General features: G+C 56.4%; 7 protein-coding genes across 7 annotated transcripts; 4 read left to right on the forward strand and 3 right to left on the reverse strand.

Annotated features, from left to right (window-relative positions):
* Window positions 1–252: 252 nt before the first annotated feature.
* On the reverse strand, window positions 253–1339 carry IE81DRAFT_77468 (hypothetical protein). The gene is made up of 2 exons (XM_025517627.1): window positions 829–1339; window positions 253–761 (listed from the first exon to the last, which is right to left on the reverse strand). The coding sequence occupies exons 1-2, from the start codon at window positions 1167–1169 to the stop codon at window positions 389–391; spliced, it is 714 nt and encodes a 237-aa protein (XP_025370692.1). The 5' UTR covers window positions 1170–1339; the 3' UTR covers window positions 253–388.
* A 1793-nt stretch (window positions 1340–3132) lies between these two features.
* Window positions 3133–5258, forward strand: IE81DRAFT_77511 (hypothetical protein). The gene is made up of 2 exons (XM_025517628.1): window positions 3133–4406; window positions 4478–5258. The coding sequence occupies exons 1-2, from the start codon at window positions 3371–3373 to the stop codon at window positions 5050–5052; spliced, it is 1611 nt and encodes a 536-aa protein (XP_025370693.1). The 5' UTR covers window positions 3133–3370; the 3' UTR covers window positions 5053–5258.
* Window positions 5111–7635, reverse strand: IE81DRAFT_322391 (hypothetical protein). Its single transcript, XM_025513623.1, has 6 exons — window positions 6501–7635; window positions 6287–6431; window positions 5810–6216; window positions 5577–5733; window positions 5276–5487; window positions 5111–5198 (listed from the first exon to the last, which is right to left on the reverse strand). The coding sequence occupies exons 1-6, from the start codon at window positions 7347–7349 to the stop codon at window positions 5133–5135; spliced, it is 1836 nt and encodes a 611-aa protein (XP_025370694.1). The 5' UTR covers window positions 7350–7635; the 3' UTR covers window positions 5111–5132.
* Window positions 7636–8290: 655 nt separating this feature from the next.
* IE81DRAFT_322392 (hypothetical protein) lies at window positions 8291–10806 on the forward strand. Its single transcript, XM_025513624.1, has 3 exons — window positions 8291–9395; window positions 9465–10049; window positions 10114–10806. The coding sequence occupies exons 1-3, from the start codon at window positions 8763–8765 to the stop codon at window positions 10696–10698; spliced, it is 1803 nt and encodes a 600-aa protein (XP_025370695.1). The 5' UTR covers window positions 8291–8762; the 3' UTR covers window positions 10699–10806.
* Window positions 10807–14464: 3658 nt separating this feature from the next.
* Window positions 14465–19189, forward strand: IE81DRAFT_329476 (hypothetical protein; the record flags this gene model as incomplete). Its single annotated transcript, XM_025515148.1, has 7 exons — window positions 14465–14977; window positions 15146–15586; window positions 15673–18040; window positions 18124–18152; window positions 18347–18456; window positions 18547–18774; window positions 19051–19189. 7 exons carry the CDS (start codon window positions 14465–14467, stop codon window positions 19187–19189), a joined length of 3828 nt encoding a protein of 1275 aa, XP_025370696.1.
* A 289-nt stretch (window positions 19190–19478) lies between these two features.
* IE81DRAFT_77642 (hypothetical protein) lies at window positions 19479–22643 on the forward strand. Its single transcript, XM_025517629.1, has 7 exons — window positions 19479–20103; window positions 20175–20576; window positions 20645–20773; window positions 20827–21077; window positions 21145–21756; window positions 21838–21968; window positions 22046–22643. Exons 1-7 carry the CDS (start codon window positions 19669–19671, stop codon window positions 22492–22494), a joined length of 2409 nt encoding a protein of 802 aa, XP_025370697.1. The 5' UTR covers window positions 19479–19668; the 3' UTR covers window positions 22495–22643.
* On the reverse strand, window positions 22369–24571 carry IE81DRAFT_365758 (hypothetical protein). Its single transcript, XM_025516958.1, has 4 exons — window positions 24164–24571; window positions 23825–24078; window positions 22873–23752; window positions 22369–22792 (listed from the first exon to the last, which is right to left on the reverse strand). Exons 1-4 carry the CDS (start codon window positions 24348–24350, stop codon window positions 22701–22703), a joined length of 1413 nt encoding a protein of 470 aa, XP_025370698.1. The 5' UTR covers window positions 24351–24571; the 3' UTR covers window positions 22369–22700.
* Window positions 24572–24890: the final 319 nt, after the last annotated feature.

A 24890-nucleotide genomic window follows, 5' to 3' on the forward strand; every position in this document is an offset into this window, starting at 1 on the left:
CATGCGCGCTCTGTTCAGCTGAGGCACAAGTCTCACCATCGCAAATGACCCCCCGCCGTTCTAAGAAAGATGCCAATGCAGCCACATTTGTCGCGCTGAGGAGAAGCAGACTTTGATAGCATTGCGTGAGGTAAAAAGTGTGCCTTCTACGACTGACAGGGAGGGGCTCTGCGAGAATCAATGGTGAGATGGAAAGGGGACGAACAAAGTAAAGGGCGGTGAGGAAAGTGAAGTGTAATGGCGTGACGATGGAGGGTATGTGTGGTCTCAAATGTCGGAGTGACTCAAGCCTCTGACCGCCGTGCTTCGCGAAACTCGATGGAATAGCTTCGATTTTGACGGCATGAGACGCTTTCGAGCGCCTGCTGAGAGAAGACGGAGCTTGTGATCAAGCGCGGCACTTCTTCTTTCGGCAGGTGAGGCCAGCGGCGCAACCTTCGGTCTTGTAGCAAGCACCACCCTTGTTGGCCTTAGCCGCACAGCGGTTGTTGGTACCGCAGTAAGAGTTGGTCTTGCACTGAAGTGTCTTAGTGCAACGGCCACCACGGCTGACGGAAGCAGGTTCAATACATGTCTTGTTGACGCAGTTTCCAGACGTGCAGCCGACGTCTTTGTAGCAGACTCCACCGGAAGCCACCTTGACATTGCACTTGGAGTACTCGCAGAAAGATCCTGCGGTGCATTGATCCGAGGCGTTGCACGTTTCACCCTTGACACCTTGACCTTTGACGGGAACACACTTGCCGTTGGTGCAGTTGAAGCTGTGAGAAAGATACTGTCGGTCTCAGCGTCGATCAAGAAGGCAAGTCATGACATGACAACACTCACCTGGCACAATTGGCGTTCTTGTAGCATTGAGCGCCCGTTGAGACGACGGGTTTACAGACACCTCTTTCACAGTTGCCTGTGCCACAGTCGGCAGACTTGGTGCAGCCAGTGCCGGGTGCGGAAGTTCCCGTGGGACGTGGGACGACCGAGACGGAAGTTGAGGTGGGACCGGATGGAACGGATCGTCTCTCGGCGTAGAGATCGCGCTCGAACCAGTGATTGCGCGCGTCCAAGATCTCCATGTCTTCCTGAGTGAGATCGCCCATGTTGAGGGCGTTGACTTTGGAAGACGAAGCGATGACCATCGCCAGAGGGAGGAGGGCAAGCAAAGTGACGCGCATTGTGGCGAGATGCGATGAGGACAGGTACGGGACTCGAGACGAGGGAAAGTAGCAGAAGAGAGAGATCGAGCGGTGAGATCAAATTGAGAGAGGGAACGTGGGAGAAGTGCTTCGTGAGGAGCGAAGGGTCGTTGCAATCAAACAAGGCTCCTTTTGTAAGCCTCTCTGATGACACGTACCATTCCTGCAAAGCTTGCCGCGCCTACACAGGCTTCGTACCACAGACACTGCAGATCGAGACGTCGTGACGTTGTGATACTCCACTGGCGACTGCCGAAGTGCGCGAAGAATGATTTCGGGAAAGTTTTTGTGGCGTGCTGCCAAGGCTGATGGAGTTCCAATCAACATGCCAAAGAGCTTCCGACAACGGGCAACCCCGACGATGGAGACCTGGACTTGATCCCGGTCACGCGACACGGCGGTGGAAAAGAGCAGCGCAACCTCGCCAGCAGCTGCTCGGGAGGAAAAATTCCTCGCCGAGACAGCCTTTGATCGAGTCTTGACGAGCACCTCTGGCCGTGGATGGAAGTCAGGCTTCGGCCCGTACTGACCGACGAAGCCTGAGACTCCGCTGACATCGGGAAGCTGGGAAGCTTCTGAGACCGTCCTTGCAGGATGTCTTGCACACTCCCGAAGCTGAGCGACATATCGTGATGGGCCGAAGATCGGAGACGAATGAGGTAAGACCAGTGATGAGGGATACGATTATCTCTCTACTGTGGCTGCCTCGTTCCTGCGTCACGATTGAGAAGCCACGAGAGGCAGTGCTCGCTCGGCTTACATCGGCGTCGTGGATCGACTGCTGTGCGCGACGATACTGCATCGCTCATGCTACTGCCTGAATTGGGAGCTTCTCAGCTTAGAGATTCATACGCTTCTGTGGCGTTTTTCGACACTCTTGCTTGCAATAGAACGACTTCAGTATTAGCTGAGCATGTGTCGCTGCCTCTGTTCAGTCCCTGCGAGGGCCATGCAACGCCACATCGTCTCGCACGCAGGCAGGGCCCAGATGCGAGCCGACTTGCGCTCCTGACCGTGTGTCCGCAACTAGACATTGCGAAGGCTCAGCAAAATCTCTTCATGCTGCTGCTCTTGCTCCTCTTCACGTGTTCGAGATTTTGCTTTGCGCCGTAGCACACCCAAAAGTGTTCAATGGACGCTCTGCTCTGGGTCGTGGGGTGGGATGGTGAAGCAACACTTCGCGCGCGTGTGGCTTTGCCTGGCTTGTGCATGCCCACGCGCGTGCGGTGCATGCAGCAGCACTGACACATGTACCACCAGTCACGCGAGTGTGTGTCGTGCATGCTGCACTCAAGACTGTACCGCCAACATCCTTCCAGCTAGTCGTAGGGACCGGTACCGTACCGTACCTCCGGTACGTACCCGAGTTGTATGCACCGACATGCATGCGCCAAATGCAGCTGCAGGTAGGCGAGCGGAGCCTGGAGCGGGAGCCTGCTGTGACAGCATCGGGACAGCAGCTGGCATATTGCATGCAGATCAGAGCAGCGGCAATTAATCGTGAAAAGGGGGTTTTGCGTGCGTCGTGAGAATGGCAAGGAGTTGTGAACGGCTAGGCACCACCTCTCGCCTACAGACACAGGTCCAGGCCCTTTTGTGATGCTGACCACACTTCACACTTTCTCCTTGGCTCGTCGACTGCCGCGCCCACTCATGCCAGATTGACATCTCTCCCAAGACCCGAGGAATTTGCCATTGGGTGAGCTGGTAGCTGGTGCCTCCTGCTCCCTTCCCGCGCGTGCCGTGGCGCCGTTCATGCAGCTTTGCAATGTGGGAGAAGGAGGGGCGTGCCGTTGGATGTGCAAGAACCGCACAGCGTGGCCGGTAAGACCGTGGATGTGAGCGTCAATGTTTGAAGGAAGAGACATGAGTCCTCCGCGGATGAGCGGCCGAAAGACTCGCTGTGCTCCACACTTGGGTTGAAGAGCTGGCAGCGGAGGCGTCAGCCTCAACCCAATAGCCACGAGTGCCATCTCCGCAACTACGCTTTGATTGCAAAGAGAAAAGTCGTTCACTATCAGCCCAGCTGGAATGATGGCCGCGCTACTCTTCATCCCCACCACACTCCTGACATCCGGCAACTCGGCATTCACAGCAGCGACGTCCACCATATACAAAAACGGTTGCTTCATCTTCAAACCTCATCCAATCGCACCGTCGAAAGGCAAGTGCTCGTCAAGATGAAGATCATCACCATGATGGCGCAACAACGACTGGTGGTGCGTTTCGCGCTTTGGTCGTGTGCTTGGCTGCTGCTTTCTGTCGTTCTCCACCTCTGCGCTCCAGCGCGCTTTCCCCTCTTCGGCACGCAGAGAGTGCGTCGCATCGACGACCGAGCCATCGAGCTGTGGACCACACACATTGGTAATCATGCCGTGCAGCCTCAAGATCGATACAGCTTGAGAGAGCTCGGCTTCCGCACGCATGTCTACGCCGAGCTACTTCGAAGAGGCGCTTCGCTTGAGCTGAATGCGCTGAGCGAGGTGCTATGGAAATTTGTTCCTGGGGTGTGGGAGCTCCGAGAGCTGTCACGACCTCGGCACACCGTCTCTGGCTCTCTCGTACCTCTGCGGGAAGGTATCGTCATGGCGGTGACGTCCAACACCGTACTTGCAGCACTTCAAACCATTACTGTGCTCCGCTCGACGCACAAATGCAGTCTGCCCATCGAAGTGTATCACTACGGAGCAAGCGAGTTGGACAAGCCTCTGAAGAGTGCGCTCGAATCCATGCGCGATGTAAGGGTCATAGACATCTACGAGCTACCTTACTTTTCAAGCGCAATGGAAGATGACGCTGGTAGGATCCCAAACGGCCCAGAATCCCAAGCTAGGCAAGCGATGGCGCTCCTAGCCACCAAATTCCAGCGCGTCGTGCTCAGCGCTCCAGACATCACATGGATGGCCGATCCTGCCCTCCTTTTTCAGCAACAAGGCTTCCTCCAGACTGGCACTTTCCTATTCCGCGAGAGAGGCTTGCCAGCAACTGCGAGGGCACAGCGCATGGTCAGCTGGCTTAAAGACCAATTTGACGAGTCGTGGCCCAGTCAGAGACTCTCTTCCTTGCCATTTTGGGATTACGTTGCCGATGGCGTGATGACGCCCAAGGTAGCGGCCTTCGACAAGAGCAGAGCCGGAGTGTTCTCAGCTCTACTTGCCAATCTGGCCATGCACCAAAAATCTTCTCGTGACCACATCTGGTCCAGATTCAGCCAAGGTGAGCTACCTATTGACTGCGTGCCCCTGGCTTTGTGCTGATGCTGATGCGACTCTGGGCCCATTCATCAGGCCAAGTCGAGTCGCTCTTCTTATCTTTCGAGCTATCCAACATGCCTTACCATCTGTCTGAAAATACCCCGGGGGCTGTCGGCTCGTTTGTGGGAAACGATTGGTTCGGCAGCACACAACAGGATGGCGAAGCAAGCATCTGCTCGGCTAGAGCTGTGCATTTCTTGTCCCAGATGCCAGTCGCTCCTCTCGAGCGCCACAACGGCAGTAGCAGCATCTACAGTGGGTTTAGTGGAGGCATCTTCCGAAGCACGCGGGGAGCCTCCTCGAAAGCTGTGCTAGCTCCTCAGCCTCTGTGGCTCGACGCGCCAATCTTTGAGACGAGGACGACCGAAACATTCTTCAACGCCACAGCCTGGGCCATGCACGGACGATGGGAGATGGACGTGACGCAGGCTTCCATCAACCACAACAGCCCTTGGTGCTTCCGCGGGGCGACATTGCGCAGCGTGGATCAACTTGGCTCCACTCGCATCAATCTTGATCGCATCAAGTCCATCCTGCGTCAATGCAACAACCACTTCCGTCCGCTTGTTGGACTCTTCGCTGCAATGCCAGTCCGCAGCGAGGAATGAGGGCCTCGGGGCTTACGGGGCGTACGGGTGGACCACGCGTCGAGATCGCTCGTGATGACTCTTGCACTACATTGTATTTGCTATACAGATGACTTGGAACTGATGCTCATGGCCCGGGTGACTGCTTGTAGCGTGGGAGCCATCAGCTAGGGAGTGAGCAGACCAAACCCTAGGTCAGTCGGAGTCGTCTCGATGATCTAATACACAGACCCGCGACACATACCATGCGCACTCGCTCGCTTCCTTGCCCCGGAAGAGCGGCTTCAGCCTCTTGCTCGACCTTCAGCCCTTGCTCGCGCAATCGCCCAATCGCTCCGAGCATACGAGCAGCTCTAGCGGGTTGCTGTGACAAGGCCGCCCAGTATTGGCGCAGGAATTCGTTGACGGCTGCTTGGTGCGACATCACCGACTTCAAGATAGCATCAGGCACGATTTCTGGATGCAGCACGCAGTGCATTGCAAAGATTCGGTCAGCGGCGGCATGCCAAGGATTGCTGTCACGAGACAGTCTCGTAGCCACTCACCGGCCCTCGAGCTCGCGCGCGCGGCTGATTTGGCCTTGATCGAACTCAGCATTACCTTCATTCCGCCAGCGCTGCTCGTGGGCTTGAAATCGCCCAGCTTGTGATTCGAGACAGAGGGCAGCGCTGTAAGACAGCTATGGAGTGCTGCTTGTAGTTGCTGGCAGGTGCGGAAGCAAGTCCAGCGATGAGTGCCATCATCTGCGGAGAGACTTTGCGGAAGGACGGCGACGCACCTCATCGGTAAGTACATCGGGGCCCAGATCAGTGGTGCCGCGCGCTCTCTTCTCAAACATCCCCTTCTTTCTAGTGAGGTCTAATGGGATGCCTCTTGCCTCGCCCTCCTCGTCAAGATCCATCATGTGGATGCTGTCCCAATAGCGCCCGTGCGTGGCGCCGCCATAGTCTTGATCAACACCAATCTTGCGCCTTTTGTTGCCCTCCGCATCCTCCTGAGCGCCGAGCGCATCGTCTAATAGACTAGCACTGTGTTCATTGAAGCGGCGCAAGAGAGGTAGCGCCGTCTTTGTCCCCCCTCGCATCGTGTAGTCTGCCAAGTTGCCCGTCTCCTGGTGATCTTCTGCAGTGGCACCCAGATCGAGGAGCGCGTCGTGTGCGTTGTGCTCCTTGCGAGGTTCGATCTCTGCAAGGTAGGGAGTCTGCATGAGCATTCACGATGACCTGCCTGGCTCACATGCGCGCGCGTAACTCACGATCATCTTCATTCTGCTCGAGATACTTGTCAAAGATGTCATCCTCTCTGAAGATGTGAGCATTGGCCGCTGATCTGGCAGAGGTACGCAAGCGATGGTAGAGGCGAGATTGAAAGTAGCGAGTCCAGAATGCGGCTTCATCCATCTGTGATGAGCAGGCCCGCCCACTTGGTCAGTACCTCTTTTCACCACCGTAGAGCAGGTCTGCACTCACCACCTTGGGTACATTTTCCTCCCACGCTCGGCGCACGACTGGATACTGCTCAAAGAGGTCCCTTTTCAGCTGTGGCGTGATCTCCACCCTCATCTCTCCCCGCTCGTCCGTCCTTGGTCTCGGGTCTGCGATGCGCGCGTTGCGCCCCGATGTTTGCTCAGCAGCAGCCCTCTCTGCACTGAGAAGCGCTTTTCTTGTAGGATGATCCCAAAACTCCGCGTCTTTCAACTCTCCCGACATGACCAGATCGCGATGCAGCGAAGCGAGTTGCGGATTAGCTCGTAGCACGCTGTACCTCAAGTCTAGCTCCGTCACTCTGTTCTTCGCCTTGTTATTTGGCGTGGACGATTGTCCAGTCGCTGGGGACGCCGCTGCCCTCGAGCTTTTGCCAGAGACTGTTGCCGATACTGCTGTTGCGGAGGCAAGGGCGTGGGCAGGATCAGGAGCAGCGGCAGCGGCAGGTACAGGTGATGCAGCTGCAGAGCTTTGCTGCGCGGCTTGTCTGTCCTTATTCTCGGCGACAATGGGGCTTAAGTGATCCTTGACTTGATCTCGCCGCTGCACTTCTCCACCATCGCCGTTCGTGTCCGGTGTGAAATAGAGCATGACCTTGGTCTTGCCTCCGGCACCGGGCGTATCTGGTGATAGTGCAATACCCATCGCAGTAGTGCTAGCGCCCGCTTTGGAGACACTCAGGCCAACAATGTGAGTCAGCGGGACGTGGAGGGAAGAGCCCGAAGAGGAGCTCGAAGAGGGCGCCCATGAGAGGTGACGGCTGTCGATACTGAGCGTGCCCGGCAGCTTCTGGTACGACACGGCTGCCCGAAGCACTCCACTTTGGCTTGCCATTTGGCTAGCGGATCCCTGAAAGGCAGGCTTGATCGAGGGCGGATGGTGTCTCTCTCGATCAGTGTAGCAGGGGCCGCGTGATTCAAAGACGAACGTCGAATGAATCAAGGTGTCACCCTCGTACACAGGATAGAAGCATGCGGCAAGTTCGCTGCCAATGTTTGACAAGGATTACGAGTGATGGGCCAAGACTTGCGAGTGAATGAGTTTTGAGGTGGCTGTTTAGATGAGTGAGTCACGGCTCAAGAACCAAGGGTTACAGACCTCACGCACTTGATTGGCGGCGTAATCACGAATGGGCACTCACCCACTCGCTCAACTCCCGTCTCACCAATCATTGAATCACGATTCAAACTCACACGGGCTCAGCGACAAAACTCAAGACTCAAGTGGAGAAGACGCCTCGAGTGTCACGTGATATCACGTGATTCTTTGCATGATCTTGTGACAGGCAACCAAAACGGTCTGGCCGCCGCGCTTGGCTCATGTCGTGCGAGCGTGTGCGCGCGCTTCCCACCTCTGCTCGACCATCCTGCACGCAGAGTCCTGAGTTGAAGACCACAGCAGCAATCGATCACCCCTCCCATATGCTCTGCCAGAGAGGAGACGTGGCCGAGGGACAAGAGTGAGTGAAAAGTCATGAGTTCCGCTCGCGACGCACCCGGGGACTCCAAGCTCGGTTCGTTGACGCGTGACAGCCGGCATGCAAGCGCTCGATCCCGCGTCAGGATGTGTGGCGTATGCACAACTCTGCGACTCGATGCTGCTGCATCCCATCCCGTGTCACATCTGTGCTTTGCAGCTTGCATGCGCCATGCACTCAAAAGTCTGGAGTGGCTTTTCCTCTGGGCGGAGCTCAATGGATGAGCGAGGGCGGATTGTATGAGGCAAAGCGTTTGTGCTAGCCGGCACACATTCACACGCCCCTTACTAGGTGCACCACGGCATGTGATGCAACAGCTAGCGGATGCCCCTACGCCTTTCACTTGCAGCCTTGTTGCCTGGCCAGCCTTGAGGTCTAATCGAAGACTGCGCGGGTATGAATCAGCCGAGCTCCTGTCCATCCTGGTCTGGACGCACTCGGCCGCCTTGAGTGAGCTGCAGCAGGCTGCGTTGTTCGCCGAGCAAACAAGCCCTGTGGGCTGGCGACGGGTATTTTGGTCCTCACCACGGGAAGACAGCTTCTAAGATGGATAAGACCGACGGTCGAGCGCAACCCTGCAGCGCGGTCTTTGCGTTCATTCAGGCAACTGCCGACTTTTTTAGAAAGCGCGTCGGTCGCCAGCCATCTGTCGAGTAGGCTTCTTAAAGGCGGTCTTCAGTCCTGACAGCGCTCTTCAAGGTAACCTCACCGCATCGATCACAATATCCGGCGTCGTCCCTCGCTGTCCTCTCAACACTCCACCCATCGAGATGCACGTCGACCCAGCGAGTCCGCTGACCTTGAAGATGCGGACAGCCGCCTTTGGACCTCGAGAACGACTTCCCGCTAGGCACGGCGACGAGTCGTTCGACTTGTCCCCAAAACATCAACGACAATCATTCGAAAGTCCCATGCAGAGGCCATGGGGACCTAATTACAAGCAGAGTGTCGCTCCATCCCCTCGTGTGCTCTGGTTCACCACGAGGCGCTTTCTTCTCAGCCTCGACGGGCTAGCCCTTGCCGTCTTCGCGTTGCTCGCTTGGCGCTACTTGCTTTTCCCTTCGCGAGACATCGATGTGAGCGGCATGCAAGCCAAGGCAAGCACCGACTCGTACTTCCTAGATCTGTGGGTCAAGCACGTCACGGATCATCCGATACGTGCAAGAGATCGGACAGGCTTCTCGGAGATGGGACTTCGCACATCCATGTATGCCCATCTCTTGGCCGACCCATCCCTTCCGGATTTCGAAGAGTACGAGCGCAAGCTGTGGCCCTTTATTCCTGGAATCGCCAGCCTGCGCAAAAGCTACTTTGAAGGCGCGCGCTATGCCAGCGAGAAGCGACCAAAGACTCGCGGTATTGTCATGTCTTTGGGCAAGAACGACTTCGACTTTGCCATTCAGGTGAGCTGGGTTCAGAGGAGTTGCTTCAGCAAGCACTGACCCCACCCAGTCATCCTCGTTGCGCTGTAGTACATTTCGATCATCCGCGATCACTACCGCTCGAACATCCCCATAGAGCTCTACTACTACGGCGAGGATGACCTTCCACCTCACATGCGACACTACCTCACCACAGAATTTCCAAACGTCTCGACAGTGGATCTCGAAGCGCTTGGTTTCTTTGACGAGAACTTGACTCAGTTGAAGAGGCAAGGATTTGCTCTGAAACCGTTCGCTCTTGTTGCGACAAACTTTACAGAAGTGATGCTGGCGGATGCGGATGCTGTGCTGCTTGCTTCACCGGAGGAATTCTTTGAGCAGAAAGGTTTCAAAGAGACTGGCACGCTATTCTTCCACGACAGAGATCACGTCCGTGCAGGAGCAGCTGCCATCATCCACGAATTCATGAACAGCAACTTGGAAGCTCGAGGGCCAAGCGAGCGACTGGCCAAAAGTGCTTTCTGGCAACGCAAGGGCATCTACGAGCAAGAGTCTGGCATCGTCGTGGTGGACAAAAGTCGCATGGAAGTCTTCGCTGCTCTGCTGTTCTCAGCTTGGCAGAATACGGGCGAGGTGCGACGCCGGACAACTTACCGCATCTTTTGGGGCGACAAGGTAAGCAGCACAGAAGTCCTACGAGCCTATCGCGGTCGACACTCACATTCTGGCAGCCTCACAGGAGACCTTTTGGCTGGCGTTCGAGCTCGCTGGCTTCCAGTACTTTTTCGTCAAGCACTACGCCGGGGCTATCGGACGCGAGCATGCTGCTCACGCCGAAGGCTTTTGCTCCGAGCACCCCTTTCACGTCTTCGACGCTCCTGGCACCATCATTAGTGACGGTAGCCATGCGGCGAGCAACCTCACTCAGGCGAAGGCCGAAGCCGAGGCTGCTGCATCTGCCCTCTTGATGGCTGATGTGGAAAACCAGGATCCGAAAAGCACCGCAGTCCAGCTTGCGCGCAAAGAGGCGCGCAAGGTCAAGCCGGCCTGGTTCAATGGAAGCTTGCTGGAGCTCAAAAAAATCTCAAGAGAGCTATACATTAGCCCCACGGCTTGGGCCATTGATGGACAGTGGGAATTTCTGGAAGACAGCGAGCTGTGGTGCTTGAGAAACTACACGGCTATGCCCATGTCCGAGCATGGCTTGGACAGAAATATCCAGCAACTTATCTCGACTGGAACGAGAGGCCTCGCGCGGAGCAATGCTGCCATGAGCCGTGGTGAATTTGCGCCGCGTGGTGAAGAATTCGATATCCCAGCGTGAACGAGGGCCTTTCTCAAGCACGTGACTCTTCCTCCGGCTCAATTGCATCGCAAGGTACCCACACTTCTTTGTATACTTGTCTGTTCTATCAATCATATTGTTTGTCACCTCAACGGAGTCACGGATGCCTTCTGCCATTCAAGATTTCACCATGGCATGCTGGCATGCTGGACACGTCACGAAAGGCGCACGGTGATTGGCCCACAAGCTCACCGCCTGTCCACGCTGATGAGCGTCGCGCTTATCAACAGCGCGACATTCACGATTTTCGGTGAGATGCACGACGAGCCGTGAGTCGCGCTAGTCCGATGAATTTCCGCGCTAAGCAGATTCGCGGGTCGCGACCTACATCAGCGGGGCGTACGCGGCACCAGCAACACACGCATCAGGGGCCGAGGCAACGTCCATATATCCGACACCCGAGGGAGGTCTCGCGGATGTCACGTGACTCGTGATAGACGACTACCGGTACTCACGACCCAAGACTCAAAACTCATCAAGACTTGACTCCAGCCTCTTGACTCGACTCTTGACTGAAAATTTCTACAGATTGTTTGTGATCTATATAGTCTCGTGCAGCTCACAGATCCAAGCTCGATCGCTCGCTCAGCTGTCGCACCTGGGCTTTGCTCGTGGGGAAGGTGGAACGGGCGTGTTGAAGCCATCGGCGAGCTTGCAAAGACGCGCTATGTTCTCGGAACATCTATGCTCAGGCTCAATGATAATAATACATCACATCTGAAAACCTCATCAGTCACGACCGGGTCGCATTTCAAGGCCGTGCGATGCTCCCGGTGGACACGCGACAGCCGCGATTGCGCCCAGAGCACGGGAAAGCGCGAGCACAGAGGACACGCAATCAGCTCCATGTGGCAGGCGACTAGCAGCAGGAGACATGCAAGCTGCAATCGCTGTCTGGGCTCAGGGTGCTTCGCTCGGGCTTAGACGATGAAGGAGATCTTCAATCATCACGATATCGATGCAGGGCGGGAGCAGAGCAGCGCCCATTGGGGCAGTGTCGAGCGGCGAGGACCGGCGTTCACTTGAAGCTAGTGGGGTCTTGAGTGAGGGTAGCGACAGTGAGGGCCAAAGTTGTCAGGCGTCGATGTTGAGACGGCGCGCTCATTCTCTTGCTACCACATCGTACAGTCCCGACCACGTCTGTCTGTGATGATAATTGAGGTTGGTGGAAGTACCCTCGTGGTCGACTCACGACCAGCCCACGACAAGAGATGACCGCGATGGCCCAGCCTTGACCGATGTCAGAACACCATCCAAAAAGCACGTACATCACCGGCAGTAGTGGGGCTGCGGCGTGACTTTAGATGCACGCCAAAGAAGAGTCGCGCTGCCGATTGTGGATCAACAACAATCAAAATCGCAAATTAAAATGAAGTCAGCTCATTCCCTCGTTACTATACTTGCCTTTTCCAACCGTGAAGTTTGAAAACCTGAGGTGGACGCTACGATGATATTTGATATGTGTGCCCCAGCAGTCAGACGAGAAGTTGCGTGGGCCACACAACACCGGACGAGAACCGACGCCTAATTTCCAGCAGCAGCAGCTGAGTCATCATGGCCACTTTGATTATGATCCATGCTGGATCGTTGACTGAGACGCGCAAACCGTAACCACGATCGAACAAGTCTCATCAGTGCACCCAATCGTGAATTGTCTGACTTTCTTCGAATGGCGCTGGTAGCTCATCAGGTGTAAGGCGATCAACAGGACGACCTCCCTGTCTTTTACCGACGAGCGCCGCAATTAAGCCGCAATCGTGAATTAAGGAATTCAGCCATTCAGGTTTACCACTCAATCAAGATGACCCGGACGTTGAACCAATTCCGCCGCTTGCGCATTCGTGATTCACCCTGAATCAAGGCTGTCACGGAACTAAGGCTGTCCTGCGGGTCGGGCATTCTACCTATACATATGATTCGGTCTTGATCAGACTCATTTGCATGAGTGCTTCCATCTATATATGCGGTAGCTACCATAGGTCTCACACGCGACAACAGCATGTCTCGTCGCGCCGGCCCTCGCCGTCATCCTCAGCCGGGGTGTTGGTGCCCACGCTGAATCACGAATGAATTGGACCGCTGCGGCACAGCGGCAGTGCCTGCGGTGAGTCGGCGGGCGCTACGGGTCAATGCCCGCACCACGCCACGCAAGGTCTGCGCGCATGGCTGCGCTGCCGATGTCTCGCCTCGTCGCGCGTGCTGATGTCAAAAGTTTCAAGAACTCGCATGATGGCAACGCAGATGCGTGCAAGCACGGCCCATGAACTGGTCAAATTCGTCAATGTCCTGATCATCATCAGCATATGCACCTGCCTGCGGGTACCCGCACGGCAGTATGCTGGTGGATGAGCGGCTGATGATGAGATCGGTGAGCGGCGCTTTGATCTGGATCACGCTCGTGATTGAATGCTGTGAATAATCAGAACGCGATGCATGACCAGCACACGGCCGCCTCAACTCGACTGAATTCTGAATCAAGGCACAAGCCGGGACAATCCGAATAGCGAGTCGTGAGTCCAGACAAATTACCATCCACCGTGGTGACTGTCCCATCGTCGAAAAGACACAGCGAATTCGATGCAGCCTTAGCTCGAGAGGGACTCGGACGATCCACTCGGTTGCTCGCGCTGCACGACTGCTCGTGCGCCGCATGCTGCATTCTGCTTGCTGTCGACAACGCAGCTTGCTTTGTGGAGCGTGGACACGAAGGGCGGTTTACAGAAGTGAATCTGAGTAGAGAAGGTTTCAAGCCGGACGCTGCCGGCGCTCTTGCGGCGATTCATGAGTATTGTTCACTCTGACTACATATGACCATACCCGGTAGGTGCTTGCTGCTGAGCGCAATGTCGTCGCCGACTCAAGCACAACAGATGCAGGCACATCGCCACTACTCTTCACAAGCGGCCTAGCAGAGCTTACACAGCTTTCGTCCACACATGGGTTGCTGCATGCACTGCACATGCAGAAGCTCAACCAAGTAACCAATTTCTGATGTCTGGGCGGCGTTACAAGTCGACGCGTGGCACTAGAGAAGTCACGAGTGACGAGCGCTTGCTCGACGCGTGACAGTGCACTCACTGCGTGGTGACTCTGCTGCAAAATTTCGAGTCGCTTTCAGCTGCCATGGCGGCGACGCTGATGACGAGGCAGCTCATCAGTGCCATCCCCAATCGTCTCGCGCCCGTATAGCGCCTCGATGGATCAAGGCCGAATTACCGCCGCCGTCACCGCTCTTCGTGATTGCCGGTGCATTCCATCTCACACTTTCTCGTTGCTCTCCCTTCATTGTAGGCGTAGAAAAGCACCTCATCCGTCACCTCCAAATCGCACATGGGCTGCTATATTCCCACCAGTCCTGACATTTGACGCCCAGTCCGCAATCAAGCTCTCCGACAGCAGCGGTTCTCACAAATTCGGCGCGACGACCTTTTCCTTCCAGATTATCCCCTAATCATTCCACCCAGATCAGGCCAGAGGTCAAGCGACGGAGGATTCTCGCGCTTCGCTTCGCAGTCGAGTTTCACACTGCTTCTCACACTCATCTGACCAAGGATCACCTGTGTCTCGCGCAGCTAGGTGCTGCCGAGCTTGCTGCATCTTCAGGGAGGGCCCTCGCATCCATATTCATCCGCTTGGTCTAAGTACCTCTCATCGTCGCTCTCGAGAGGCACACAGCACATTGCGCGTCCGACTTCCTCAAGGCTAGAGTCCGTCTCTATCGCTTGCCTCGAAGCCTTCAGACACAATGAGCATTCCGAACCACAGCGGGCACGTCTACGTCCCCTCCAGCAGTCAGGCTACATGGGGAGCACCACCTACGGGTCCAGTCGACACTCAGGCACCTTTTGCAGGTCCCTACCATCCTAGTATGCCGCCTCATTTTGTCGTACCGGGAACCGGAGCCGTGCCCATAATGAGCAACGATGGGTCTTCGCCGACTTTTGCTCCTCAGCATGGCTTTGAGATGAATGGAACCCGACCGACACCGCCCGCCTCCACCTCAGGCCCTTACAACGCCCCCGCTGGCCCCTCAATTTCTCTCCTTTCTCAAGCGCTGCAAGCTAACCTAGCCAGGCAGCAAGCGCACCATGAAGCAGCGCAGAGACACAGCCAGCAGTGGGGCGTGGAGCAACACGCTCAAGCAGCGCCTGCGGCAACACACCCTGGCGGCTTCCAAGATCGTACACATCACCATCCACCATCCGCCGAACTGGCTGGCGCTGACACGTCTGCCAGCATGATCTCTCCGTCTCCGTACGTGAGTCATAGCCGTCAAGCCAGCAGCGCTGCCCATTCAGCACTAGCATCGGCGTCGTCTTCTCGGCCAATCTCTCCTGTAGCGAGCTGGAACCATTCCAACTCTCGGCGCCGCATCGACTCAAGTGCAGGAGCTAATGGCCGGTCTCATGATTCGAGTTGGCTTCAGGAACCCTCTGGTCCGCAGAATCCTTCCACTCGCGCATACAGAGAGCCTGAAGCTTTTGTGGACCCCTTTTCGCCCGAAGAACCTGGACCTCGACACGAGCAGTTCTACGGAGTTGTACCGCCCAAAAGCAATGCAGCTCCACCCGGTGCTGCGCTGGCCAATGATCACATGGGCCTTTCGACAGCATCCAACCGTGGCAAGCCAAGCGCGCTCTATGCTGCGTCTGGAGACAGCGCAGCCTATCCGTCTGTATCAGCACTTGAGGACGAGGAGGCATCTATATTGAGACAGCGGGAGCGTCGAGGAAGTGCTGGAGCTGGCGATGGTGATGACGAAGAAGTAGATCCCGAGTTGATGGCTCGCAAGGATCCCCTGGCTACACAGGTGTGGCGAATGTACGCCAAGCAGAAGAATGCAATGCCGCACGGTGCTCGAATGGAGGTGAGTTTCTTGGAGAGAAAGACAGCGCGGCTCAGGTTCAGGCTCAATGACCAACCTGATACTGAATTACTGCGCTCCGCACGTAGAATCTGACGTGGCGCATGATGGCAATGACTTTGCGCAAAAAGAAGGAGCAGGAAAAGATGGAGGCCGAGCAGGAGCGCAGTAGGCTGGCGGCTGCTGAAACTGGTGGCGCAGCGACGACGTCTGATACTGCAAGCGCAAGCGCAATTTCCGCTTCGCAGCCGACGTCGCCCTCGTCCGTCAGTCGCGCCTCGCTGGCAGACTCCTCTCGCCGTAGCAGTGGCTCGCATCTGGAGCAACCAGAAGCAATCTCGCACTCGGGCATCCTCAATTCTGGCTCCTTGCATGGCCTCACTACCATCGCAGGTCCGTCGGCGCCGATTCACGGTCGAGGACTCGGCAAGGGCCGGGCGCGCTTCGTCGAAATTGCCGAAGAGGAAGAGCGCGGCCGTCGCGGCCGAAGCTCGCGCACTCCTGAGAGCAGTGGCACCGCTGGCAGTGTCGGGATCGTACAACACGAAGATGATCCCATGGATTGGCGTGCCAAGAGTAAAAGCAGGTCCAGATCCAGGTCTGTCAGCGCAATGGACTGGCGAGCTGCGAGTCGGTCACGCTCTCGGCCGCCTGCTGCGCAGCTGCTGAGCCGCATTGACGAGCCGGAAGGAGCAGATGCGAACACTCTCAGCCAGTCTGCTCCTAACAGCGGCGGATTCTCCTTCTCGGACTTCGCCGGACTTGTCGCAGATTCGCCAAACGGTTTTGCAGAAGTGCCCGAGCTGTTAGCGCTTGGGACATTACCAGCGTCGAATCCTTTGGCACACGCAGACTTTGCTTCGGAAACGAAGCTTGGGCCGGCAGCACAGGCAGTCAAAGATTCGCAGCAAACGGCCACTTCCAGTGGTGGTCCCGGTCGCTCTGCAGCTGCTGCCCAAAAAGCATCCATGCAGCAAGCGTTCCGCAAGGCAGCTTTCAGCGACCTGTTTGCTGGCACAGGTCTGCCGGGTCATGGACGTCGGTCTGGCACGGACGAGCGCAACGTGCCATTCTTCGTCGGAGGTCGCAAGACTAGCTGGGATATGCACTCCATTGGAGCCAACTCTGCTGGCGCGCCTCAGTCAAACATTGGCAGCGTGCCAGGCATTGCCGATTTCAGCAGCCACCAAGCCAACCATCACCCCGAGTACGGGTTCGTCCCTCGATTGGTCCGGAAGACTAGCTTTGATCACAAGGTGTCTGAACGAAGCAGATCCCGCGCACCACAGCCTCATCCATCTCCCTACGATGGCATCGCAGCGTCAAATGCTCGGAAACGTGCCTACGAGCCATCTCCGGCTCGCCCACCTCCAAGCGCTCCTTACACGCAAGACCAGCGCGTCGCCGCTGGCCTGTCCCGACTGCTACCTTCTTTCGCTCAGTCAGATGCGATGTACCCCGGCGTTGTGCCTATGTCCACATTCGATTTCTCCATTCCCCCACCAGGGGACGGCATGGGCCATCATCTCACGGTACCAGGCGGACCCGGCTCGCAACCCAGCATGGGCGCTTTCGATCCCCATTCAGTGCCAGCATCTGCTCTCCAGAGTCCAGATTCAGCTGGGTTCCCAACTTCGTATGGCCCCCAGGGGGCTGCGACTCTTAACAGCCCGAGCGACAGCTCCGCTCTTGCTGAAAGTCATGGCGCTGCTGGTCAGCACATGCCCACTCCGCAGAACGATATAGAAGCCATCATGAGCATGTTCTACAATTCTGACGCAACCCTCGCCGCTCAGCAACACCCCGGTATCACACACATCAACCCTAATCAAGTCTTTGGTCATGGCCCTGGTGGGTTCGATCCTGCAGCTATCACTGCAGCCCACAACATGCTGAATGGCCTCGCCTCTGGTGACGAAGGCTCGGTCACATCGCCGTGGGCGTATAGCCCGGCAAGCGCGCAGACGAATTCCGATCCAGCTTCCACTCCTCCTTTCCAAGGTCCACCCCAAAGCGGCTATCACTCTAGCCCTCTGAGCGGCGCTCCACCTGGCAGATCTCTCGAGCACATCCCCTCCCGCTCAGGAAGCTCGGGCAATCTTCAAGGCGCTGCCGGTCTGCACGGAAAGGCTGGCCAAAGCTCCAAGAACGGGTCAGGCTCCGACGCCACGAAGCCGACGAATGGAACCATTGGCGAGGGCGCGTTGGCCTCCACCTCAAAGTCCGACTCAACCAGTATGGCAACTGCTGATCCACCTACTGTTTGCTCCAACTGCTCCACCATGAAGACGCCTCTGTGGCGTCGCGATCCAGATGGAAATCCGCTATGCAATGCTTGCGGTTTGTTCCTCAAGCTGCATGGTGTCGTCCGGCCGCTATCCCTCAAGACGGATACCATCAAGAAACGCAACCGAGCAGGTGCAGCTAGCAAGGACAAGGCGAGGCTCGCAGCAATCGGTAAGCCGCAGCCGATGCCCCCTCAAGTAGTTCCCCCTCAGCCTCATCACATGGTGGTCACAGCAGCCAATGACAAAAGACAGAGGCGCGACAGCAAATAGACTCGCCTAAGGTACGCACGCCGCCCGCGACCTGCTCTCTCAGTTCTCTTCTGCGCACGCAGGAATCCTGATAGAGTACCCTTCGCACCTACACCTCTCACGCAAACTGTAATTCTTGGTTCTGGCCTATTGCTCAGACGATCAAGTGTTGTACAAATATCCTGACTGTCCCATGATCCTGCCAGTCTTCTGTTGCCGTGTGCAGACTCAACCACCCCATATAGACCTCAGTATCAGAAATGCGCATCGTATTACCTATCATCGATGGCCGCTCGTTGCGAGAGCTCGCCGTGCTGCTAATGGCGGGATTATAATGTATGTGGAGCGTTTGGCTAGACACACCATGGGAATGCGTTGGTCGCAAGTCTGCCGCCTTTCCCTCTCGCTTCGATGTCCACCTCGCAGCTATGGGCCCGAGTACTCTCTCACTGCATACCGGTATGAGCCCGAGGGACACGTACACGAGATGACTCAGCACGGCTACGCCATGCTTTCCACCTTTGCCAGACGCGACAAGAATGACGACGCACGCGGGAGCAGCGTGGCTGTCGTTTGCGTCTCGCTCACTAGCCAAGATGCTCTTGCACGCGTGGACGGGATGAGAGTCTGCCGACTAGAAACGGTCAAGAGTGGGTGAGTATAGGAGGAATGCACAGCGCGACACAGAAGTGTCCTGCCGCGACGACGCGTTTAGCGGGCGCTCGCCCGTGCATCATGCGAAACCAACACCTTGCAGCAAGGCTGGCTGGCCATCGCCGCTTGCGGAGCCAATCTCTGAGCGATGACATGTTTGTCCACTTTCCGACGATGGCAAGCAAAGCTTCAACAGAAGTCTCTTCTGAGTGTGAACCAAGCCTGAGGGTCTGACGAGATCTTTGACGCTTCTCACACCTGATCAACAGCTGTTAGGATCACGGCCTTTGGGTCAGATCCCAGCGTTCGGGGATACGCGCCTGACAAGCGCTTTTCACACGACATCTTCTTAGCCACTCAAGCCGCCGATCCTATCAGGAGCGCCTTCCTTGTCCTGTCACTAAGAGCTCGGTAGCACTGATACGCTGACCGATCATTACTCGTGCCCTCACCGCCTTCAACATCAGCCACCGTCCGTGCCCGCCTTGGCAGCCAAGTCTCATCCGGCATCATTTTCGAACAACCTGCTTGCGCCCATTCCAATTCCCGTGTACTGTGGCGTGCCGGAGTCTGGGAGTAGGACTCGCCACTACGTCCCAAATTCAGTTTCCGCGTCACTTACAAGTCTAACTTGGTCTGGTGTCGCTCGTCTCGGCTGACGTACACCAAGCGCACATTGAACATACGATACGCATGCACACACGAGTCGTGCGGTCTTTGGCGAGACTCATCGCCCGGCAATCATTAAAGTCCACAAGCCCTGTGCGAGCTCTACCCGTATTGAGGTTCACGCTCGACTGCATCAAGTCAGCGCGCTCGCACCCTGCAACGGCCTGCAGTTGAGCCTTCAAGCGATCTTAGGAGGCCCCAGTCTGCTTCAAAGAATCAGACGACATGGCAGCACACCTCATCTCTTTTCTGGAGCGCCCTCCTCCTCGACTCGGTCATCGCGAGCCGATGAATCCAGAGCGCAGCGATGCGGCGAGCACGTGCACTAGTGGATCGGTAGCAAAGGAGTCGTCGTCAAGTGCGACGCTCAACGCAGCAACTCGGGATCTCGCCGCATTCCTCGAAGCTGCACCCAGCGGAGCGTCACAGCTTCCAGGACCTGTCCAGCGCAAAACCGCACGCGCAATCTTAGAGGAGCTTGCGCATTCTCCCGCAACAAGTGTGGAAGGTGATGACTCTTGCGATGCTGGGCGGGGAAGAAGCGGAGAGAATGCCAAGGACCTGGGGTTAGATGAGCACGCGAAGTTGGTAGCTTTGCGAACACTCAAAGAGATTGGAAGACTGTCTGCGGGTGGCAGCGCCGAGGTTGCAAAGCCGGAGGTGAGTGACGGGGGGCTGAAGAGAATTGTAATGCTTGCTGTAATAACTCTGCTCCTTGTGGCCCTTGCCAGTCGCTTCGGACGCTTCTTGCGTGCGTCCATAGACCGCCTCCCTCGCTCGAAGGCTACAAGGACAGTGGTGCTCCCATCTCGAGCGCATTGAAGCGCGTCATTGGCCGCGTAACCCCCTCCAGCCGACAGCGCACCTCTTCATCCAGCTCGAACAAGTCGCAAGCTTCTCTCAGACTAGTGCCCGATAGCCGCAGCCGAGAAGCACGGCAGCGTAGTGCATCGCCGTCTTCACATGATGGTCGGAGCCTTGTAATGCGAGACCATATCAGCATCGAGCAGTGGCGGACGTCTGACATGGCCCTCAGATGTATCAACAATGCGCTCTATTTGCACGAAGACATGCGCTCGCGCTTCGGATCGCCGGAGATAGGTGGTGGGCGCATTGCGCTACAGATGCTGCAGGTGAGTAGTGGTCCAGAAGCAGTGGCAGGACACCTCAAAGCTGATAGAAGCTCGTATGCCGTTGATAGAATCCTTCTGTGACCCCTGCCGAAATTCTCTTCCTGTCGGCAAGGCTGCTCTTCTACGCGACGCTGTTTGACGCTGAATTCTGCAAATCCGCCGTCGAAACGTTTGATGCTCCTGGTATTTTGTCTGAGGTGAGTTCGGCACCTCGTCGCATGACAGGAAAATCACCAGGCTGAGCTCTCAGCAACTCGCTTCCTTCAAGCAGCTTCTGCAGCATGTTGCGTTTCATCTTGATCAAGCGATCCCAGGACCCCTCGCCGGCGAGCTCTCGGTGCCGGGCTCGGAAGAGGCTTTGCGGAATGCAGCATCAGAGGCTCTTAAAGCTGCTTTCAACCTGACCCTGTACTATCCGCGACAGGCGAAAGCTAGTCATGGAACAAACCCGCCCAAAGACAAGGCTGTCATCGGCGAGTCTTGGTCCCCGGCGCTGGAAGGGTGAGCTGAGCTCCGGGATCGTGTCATCGCATTCGCCCATCATACTCACTTCTGGGTGACCTTGCAGCCTCATCGAGCCCACCATTCAGTTGCTGTTGTCTGCTACAGATCCACTTTCCTTGCCATTGGCCCCTCCTATGACGAACGCTATAGCGGTACTACTGAACTGCCCCGTCGGCGCCAATAGAGCAGCTTGGTACTCAATTCGACGGAATTCGAGGGACTCTGGAAGGAGCGATGACGAGCAAACTAGCCAACCGGCATCACCTTCCACAGCTAGGCGTGTGACGAATGTCTTGTTCCCGAAAAGCTCGAGCACCGCGTCACCTCGACTCGGAGGCTCCAGCACTCCTAGTTCGCCATTGTCTCAGCACCTTTCGCTTTCTGGTCCTGACACAGCCAGCACTACTGGTGAAATGGGAACGACCATCAGTAGCTCAGGTGTCGCTTTAGCCCCCTCAATTTTGGCGGTACTAGTCAATATGCTAGACGGCGCCCTGCTGCGCTATTTCCCAGCAGTTGACGACAGTGACGATAGCCAAGCCAAACACGCTGCCGCAAGGGACGGTGTTGATCTCGAAGACCACCATCAACCATTGATCCTCCTCTTGCGCAAGCTGGCAACTGAGGATGAGCGTTGCAGAGCTGCTCTGCGAGCACATCTGCTTCCATCAGACATGTCAGTACATCTGTGGGCGTCACGACTGAGACTCGCAGCTGAAGCGCCGAGCTTCCTCTTCTTCTACCACATCACACGCAGCGACCGATCCTCACCGCTCGACAAGCGCAATGATCTCACAGGACGATGTGTCCGCTTGATGAGCTCTGTCTTCCTCTCGCGTCTTGCGCGCGTGATGGGCGAGATGCTACTGGCTGTCTGCGATGGCGATCGTGAGTACGCGTAAGAGCTTTGCGAGTCTGGGGGCGCCCCACGCCCCTTTCGTCACTTACATTGTTCTTCTTTGCAGCGAAAGTCATGACGGCAGAAATTGGCTACGGACCTTGCGCAGGCTTTCTCATGTCCGCAAATCTTGCGTACGCTTTGCCGGCCGAATCAAGGTCAGATGCCAGCACCGCCAAGAACGGACCAAAGCGGACCATCAACCCGATCACCGGCCAATACGATCCAACTCCAGCCGAACTTGCGAACGACGAGATCTCGAAAATGTCAGACGAGCAGAAAGAGATTGAAGCGGAAAAGCTGTTTACTCTGTTTGATCGATTGGACAAGACCGGAGTAGTGAAGGCTCAATCCCATCCTGTGCGAGCGGCGCAAGAAAGCGGCAGATTCGAGGAGATTACTCGGGAGATCGAGGAGAGGGAAAGGCGGAGGGAGGAAGATGAAGAAGCGCAGATGGAAAAGGACGTAGAAAGAGATATGCGCGCTTTCAGAGAACGTAGACAGCCCCGCGGCTGACTTCCCGGACCCGAGCGGCTGTCTTGAGTTGACGTAATTTTGCGAGCGGCCACCATCATTGTACCTCTAATCAACTCAGCTCACAGGACGGACGTGGCTTTGCGCTGCTGACTGATGCATCTCTATCATCCTTCAATACAATGACATTGCAGCTGCTACCCTACAAATGGCCGTGATTGACTTCGACCCCTTTTCATTAGCGTCTGTTAGAGGGAAGTCCGGACCAGACTCTTTGAGAAAGCGCCGATATTGCCAGCAGACTCTAGGTATTTGGAGATGAATAGCTCATCGTTTGGCGCTACAAAGAAGGCAGAGAGACTGTTTCAACAAGCGTGTAGACAAGAGGCGTCGCAGACATCTGAGGAGGCAACAACTCACTGCTCCAATACCCGCCTTCCCTTCGCTTGACCTCCCACAGACCTCTCGCCTCCACATCAGTAAGAGGAGGCACATCCAGAGCAGACCACCTGCTTTCTTTGGCGTGCTTTTCGTTGAGCTCTTCCTCATGAGTGTACGGGTTGTAAGGAAGAGATCTCTTCAAGCCCATGGCCGCAGGATCCAAATCGGGCCTGTCGATGGATCTCAAGAGGGCCGGAGTCGGATACCACTGCGTAGAGCTCATGCCTATTGCGCCCATGAGCGCACCCCGCTGCGGACCCTGCTGCATGGCCGACAAGAGTGTCCGAGGAAGAGACAACTCCCAAGCTTGAAGGGGTTTATGATCTACGTCCGTGTATGCGCTCTGCATGTAGAGAGCTTGAGCTTCGTCGATCGCCAGTAGGAAAGGCACCTTGGTCTGCTGGCTCAAGCTCTGCAGCAAAAGAGCAAACGCTGCGGAACGAGGGACCGGAAGCGTCTTGTCTGAAGCCGCGAAGGATGCCAACGTCTTGCATGATCCGAAGTAGGCACCCTTTGTTTGCTCCCTTAGCGGAGATTCGATCACCGGCACCTCTGCTAGCAATTCTTGCACCCGCAAAGACTCCGCAATACGCCGCTCCAAGAAGCTTTGGGCATATACTTGCAGCTTTGGCGCGTAGACGAAGGCCGATGTTCCTCGAATCAAGTTGATTCCGCTCTTGATGTACGCCACAATGTACCCTTTGCCGAGCGCATAGGACACTGCTTGAAGCAGGATGTGCGACTTTCCCGTGGAAGGCCCTCCAACGAGCAAATGTCTTGGACTGTCGACTGACGCTACTGCTTGGTCAAGAGCTGATTGAAGCTGAAGCGTCGTCGAGCGAAGGATGGTCCTCGGGATCTACACAGATACAAGCATTGCATGGAGTCAGCGCACCAACTCGAGGGAGAAACTCATTTCAGCAGTACGCACATCCTGCTGAATGCGATGAGGCAACAATGTCTCCCTAGAGAATTTGGTGATTTGCTCATTCCACGCGTACGCCCTGCCGACATTGCCTTCTGCGTAGACTTGAGCATCCAAGACGGGTAAGTTGGATCTGACGATGCTCAGCTCGTAGAAAGGCGCCTGCTTGGTATGAGTTCCTGCCGTGTTTGCCCTTCGAGGCCCAGAACCGCGAGGCCGCTCTGCGACCGTACCGGATTTGCGAACCACGCGTGTCTTCTCTGCAGGATGGGACAGCATTCGTGCACTAGGCTCGTGAGCTGATTTGCAGATAAAGACTCCAATCTGAACGCTGCGATCACTCACGCGCAGCTTTCTTTACGGGGGCTTTCATTTGAGGTGGACAGCAGTGGAATGACCGCTCGGCTTTGGGCTGTGCGGCTGCACCACGGGAAGTCTTCAGCACCCCGAACGCACCCGTTCCCGTCCTCGTCGTCGCAGCACAAGCACGTGAAGTCGAAGCTCCAAAGTTCAGGAGCGCGGCGCTGGACATGATGGCAGGATAAGTTCTGCTGCGCCTGGCTAGGTGAAAGGAATCGGGGTGTCCTGGCAAAGCCGCGAGGACCCAGCTGCTTTCAGAGGACAGGCGCGGCAAGGAGCAGCAATCAAAGAGGATTGGCTTGACAGAGATGTGATCAAGTGCGCTACGGCCAAGGTCAGCGAAGGTGGGAGCCAGCGCGCCAGTCAGGAGTGAGTCGGAGAAGATCTGAAGCGAGAAGTCATGACTTGGTGATGCTGCAGCGCGACGGTCTTTCATGCAGGCGGAAGGACTCACGACTCTTGGCCTGCGCGCCAGGCGCTCCACGTGGTGCTTACACTGCGCGTGTAGAGCTCATCGCCCCGGCTGCTGCAGTCAAGAGTGCACGTACATCGTGCGTGCGCTACGATGTGGTACATCAATTCCCAATCCGAGGAGTCAGGGCACTTTCTGGAGCTCAGAACCCAACCTCACAACAGTCACATCAGGTCGTGCGAGTAGTGGATCTTATATCGTCTCGGCCTACGTCAGTCGCACCGACTTCCACACATCGAA

This window comes from Ceraceosorus guamensis, assembly GCF_003144195.1.
Source record: "Ceraceosorus guamensis strain MCA 4658 unplaced genomic scaffold IE81scaffold_19, whole genome shotgun sequence".
Taxonomy (NCBI): domain Eukaryota; kingdom Fungi; phylum Basidiomycota; class Exobasidiomycetes; order Ceraceosorales; family Ceraceosoraceae; genus Ceraceosorus; species Ceraceosorus guamensis.

Excerpts from the sequence above, each read along its gene's own strand:
- IE81DRAFT_77468 (XM_025517627.1), bottom strand. The coding sequence starts at position 1,169 with ATGCGCGTCACTTTGCTTGCCCTCCTCCCTCTGGCGATGGTCATCGCT. Across the intron at positions 762-828 it reads AAGAACGCCAATTGTGCCAG|CTTCAACTGCACCAACGGCA; the intron begins GTGAGTGTTGTC and ends TCTTTCTCACAG.
- IE81DRAFT_77511 (XM_025517628.1), top strand. The coding sequence starts at position 3,371 with ATGAAGATCATCACCATGATGGCGCAACAACGACTGGTGGTGCGTTTC. Across the intron at positions 4,407-4,477 it reads CTGGTCCAGATTCAGCCAAG|GCCAAGTCGAGTCGCTCTTC; the intron begins GTGAGCTACCTA and ends CCCATTCATCAG.
- IE81DRAFT_322391 (XM_025513623.1), bottom strand. The coding sequence starts at position 7,349 with ATGGCAAGCCAAAGTGGAGTGCTTCGGGCAGCCGTGTCGTACCAGAAG. Across the intron at positions 5,488-5,576 it reads GCGCGCGAGCTCGAGGGCCG|AAATCGTGCCTGATGCTATC; the intron begins GTGAGTGGCTAC and ends TGCTGCATCCAG. Across the intron at positions 5,199-5,275 it reads GAAGCGAGCGAGTGCGCATG|CTGATGGCTCCCACGCTACA; the intron begins GTATGTGTCGCG and ends CTCACTCCCTAG.
- IE81DRAFT_322392 (XM_025513624.1), top strand. The coding sequence starts at position 8,763 with ATGCACGTCGACCCAGCGAGTCCGCTGACCTTGAAGATGCGGACAGCC. Across the intron at positions 9,396-9,464 it reads ACTTCGACTTTGCCATTCAG|TACATTTCGATCATCCGCGA; the intron begins GTGAGCTGGGTT and ends GTTGCGCTGTAG. Across the intron at positions 10,050-10,113 it reads GCATCTTTTGGGGCGACAAG|GAGACCTTTTGGCTGGCGTT; the intron begins GTAAGCAGCACA and ends GCAGCCTCACAG.
- IE81DRAFT_77642 (XM_025517629.1), top strand. The coding sequence starts at position 19,669 with ATGGCAGCACACCTCATCTCTTTTCTGGAGCGCCCTCCTCCTCGACTC. Across the intron at positions 20,577-20,644 it reads TTGCGCTACAGATGCTGCAG|AATCCTTCTGTGACCCCTGC; the intron begins GTGAGTAGTGGT and ends TGCCGTTGATAG. Across the intron at positions 21,078-21,144 it reads TGGTCCCCGGCGCTGGAAGG|CCTCATCGAGCCCACCATTC; the intron begins GTGAGCTGAGCT and ends GTGACCTTGCAG.
- IE81DRAFT_365758 (XM_025516958.1), bottom strand. The coding sequence starts at position 24,350 with ATGTCCAGCGCCGCGCTCCTGAACTTTGGAGCTTCGACTTCACGTGCT. Across the intron at positions 24,079-24,163 it reads CCCCGTAAAGAAAGCTGCGC|AGAAGACACGCGTGGTTCGC; the intron begins GTGAGTGATCGC and ends CCCATCCTGCAG. Across the intron at positions 22,793-22,872 it reads GGAAGGCGGGTATTGGAGCA|CGCCAAACGATGAGCTATTC; the intron begins GTGAGTTGTTGC and ends CCTTCTTTGTAG.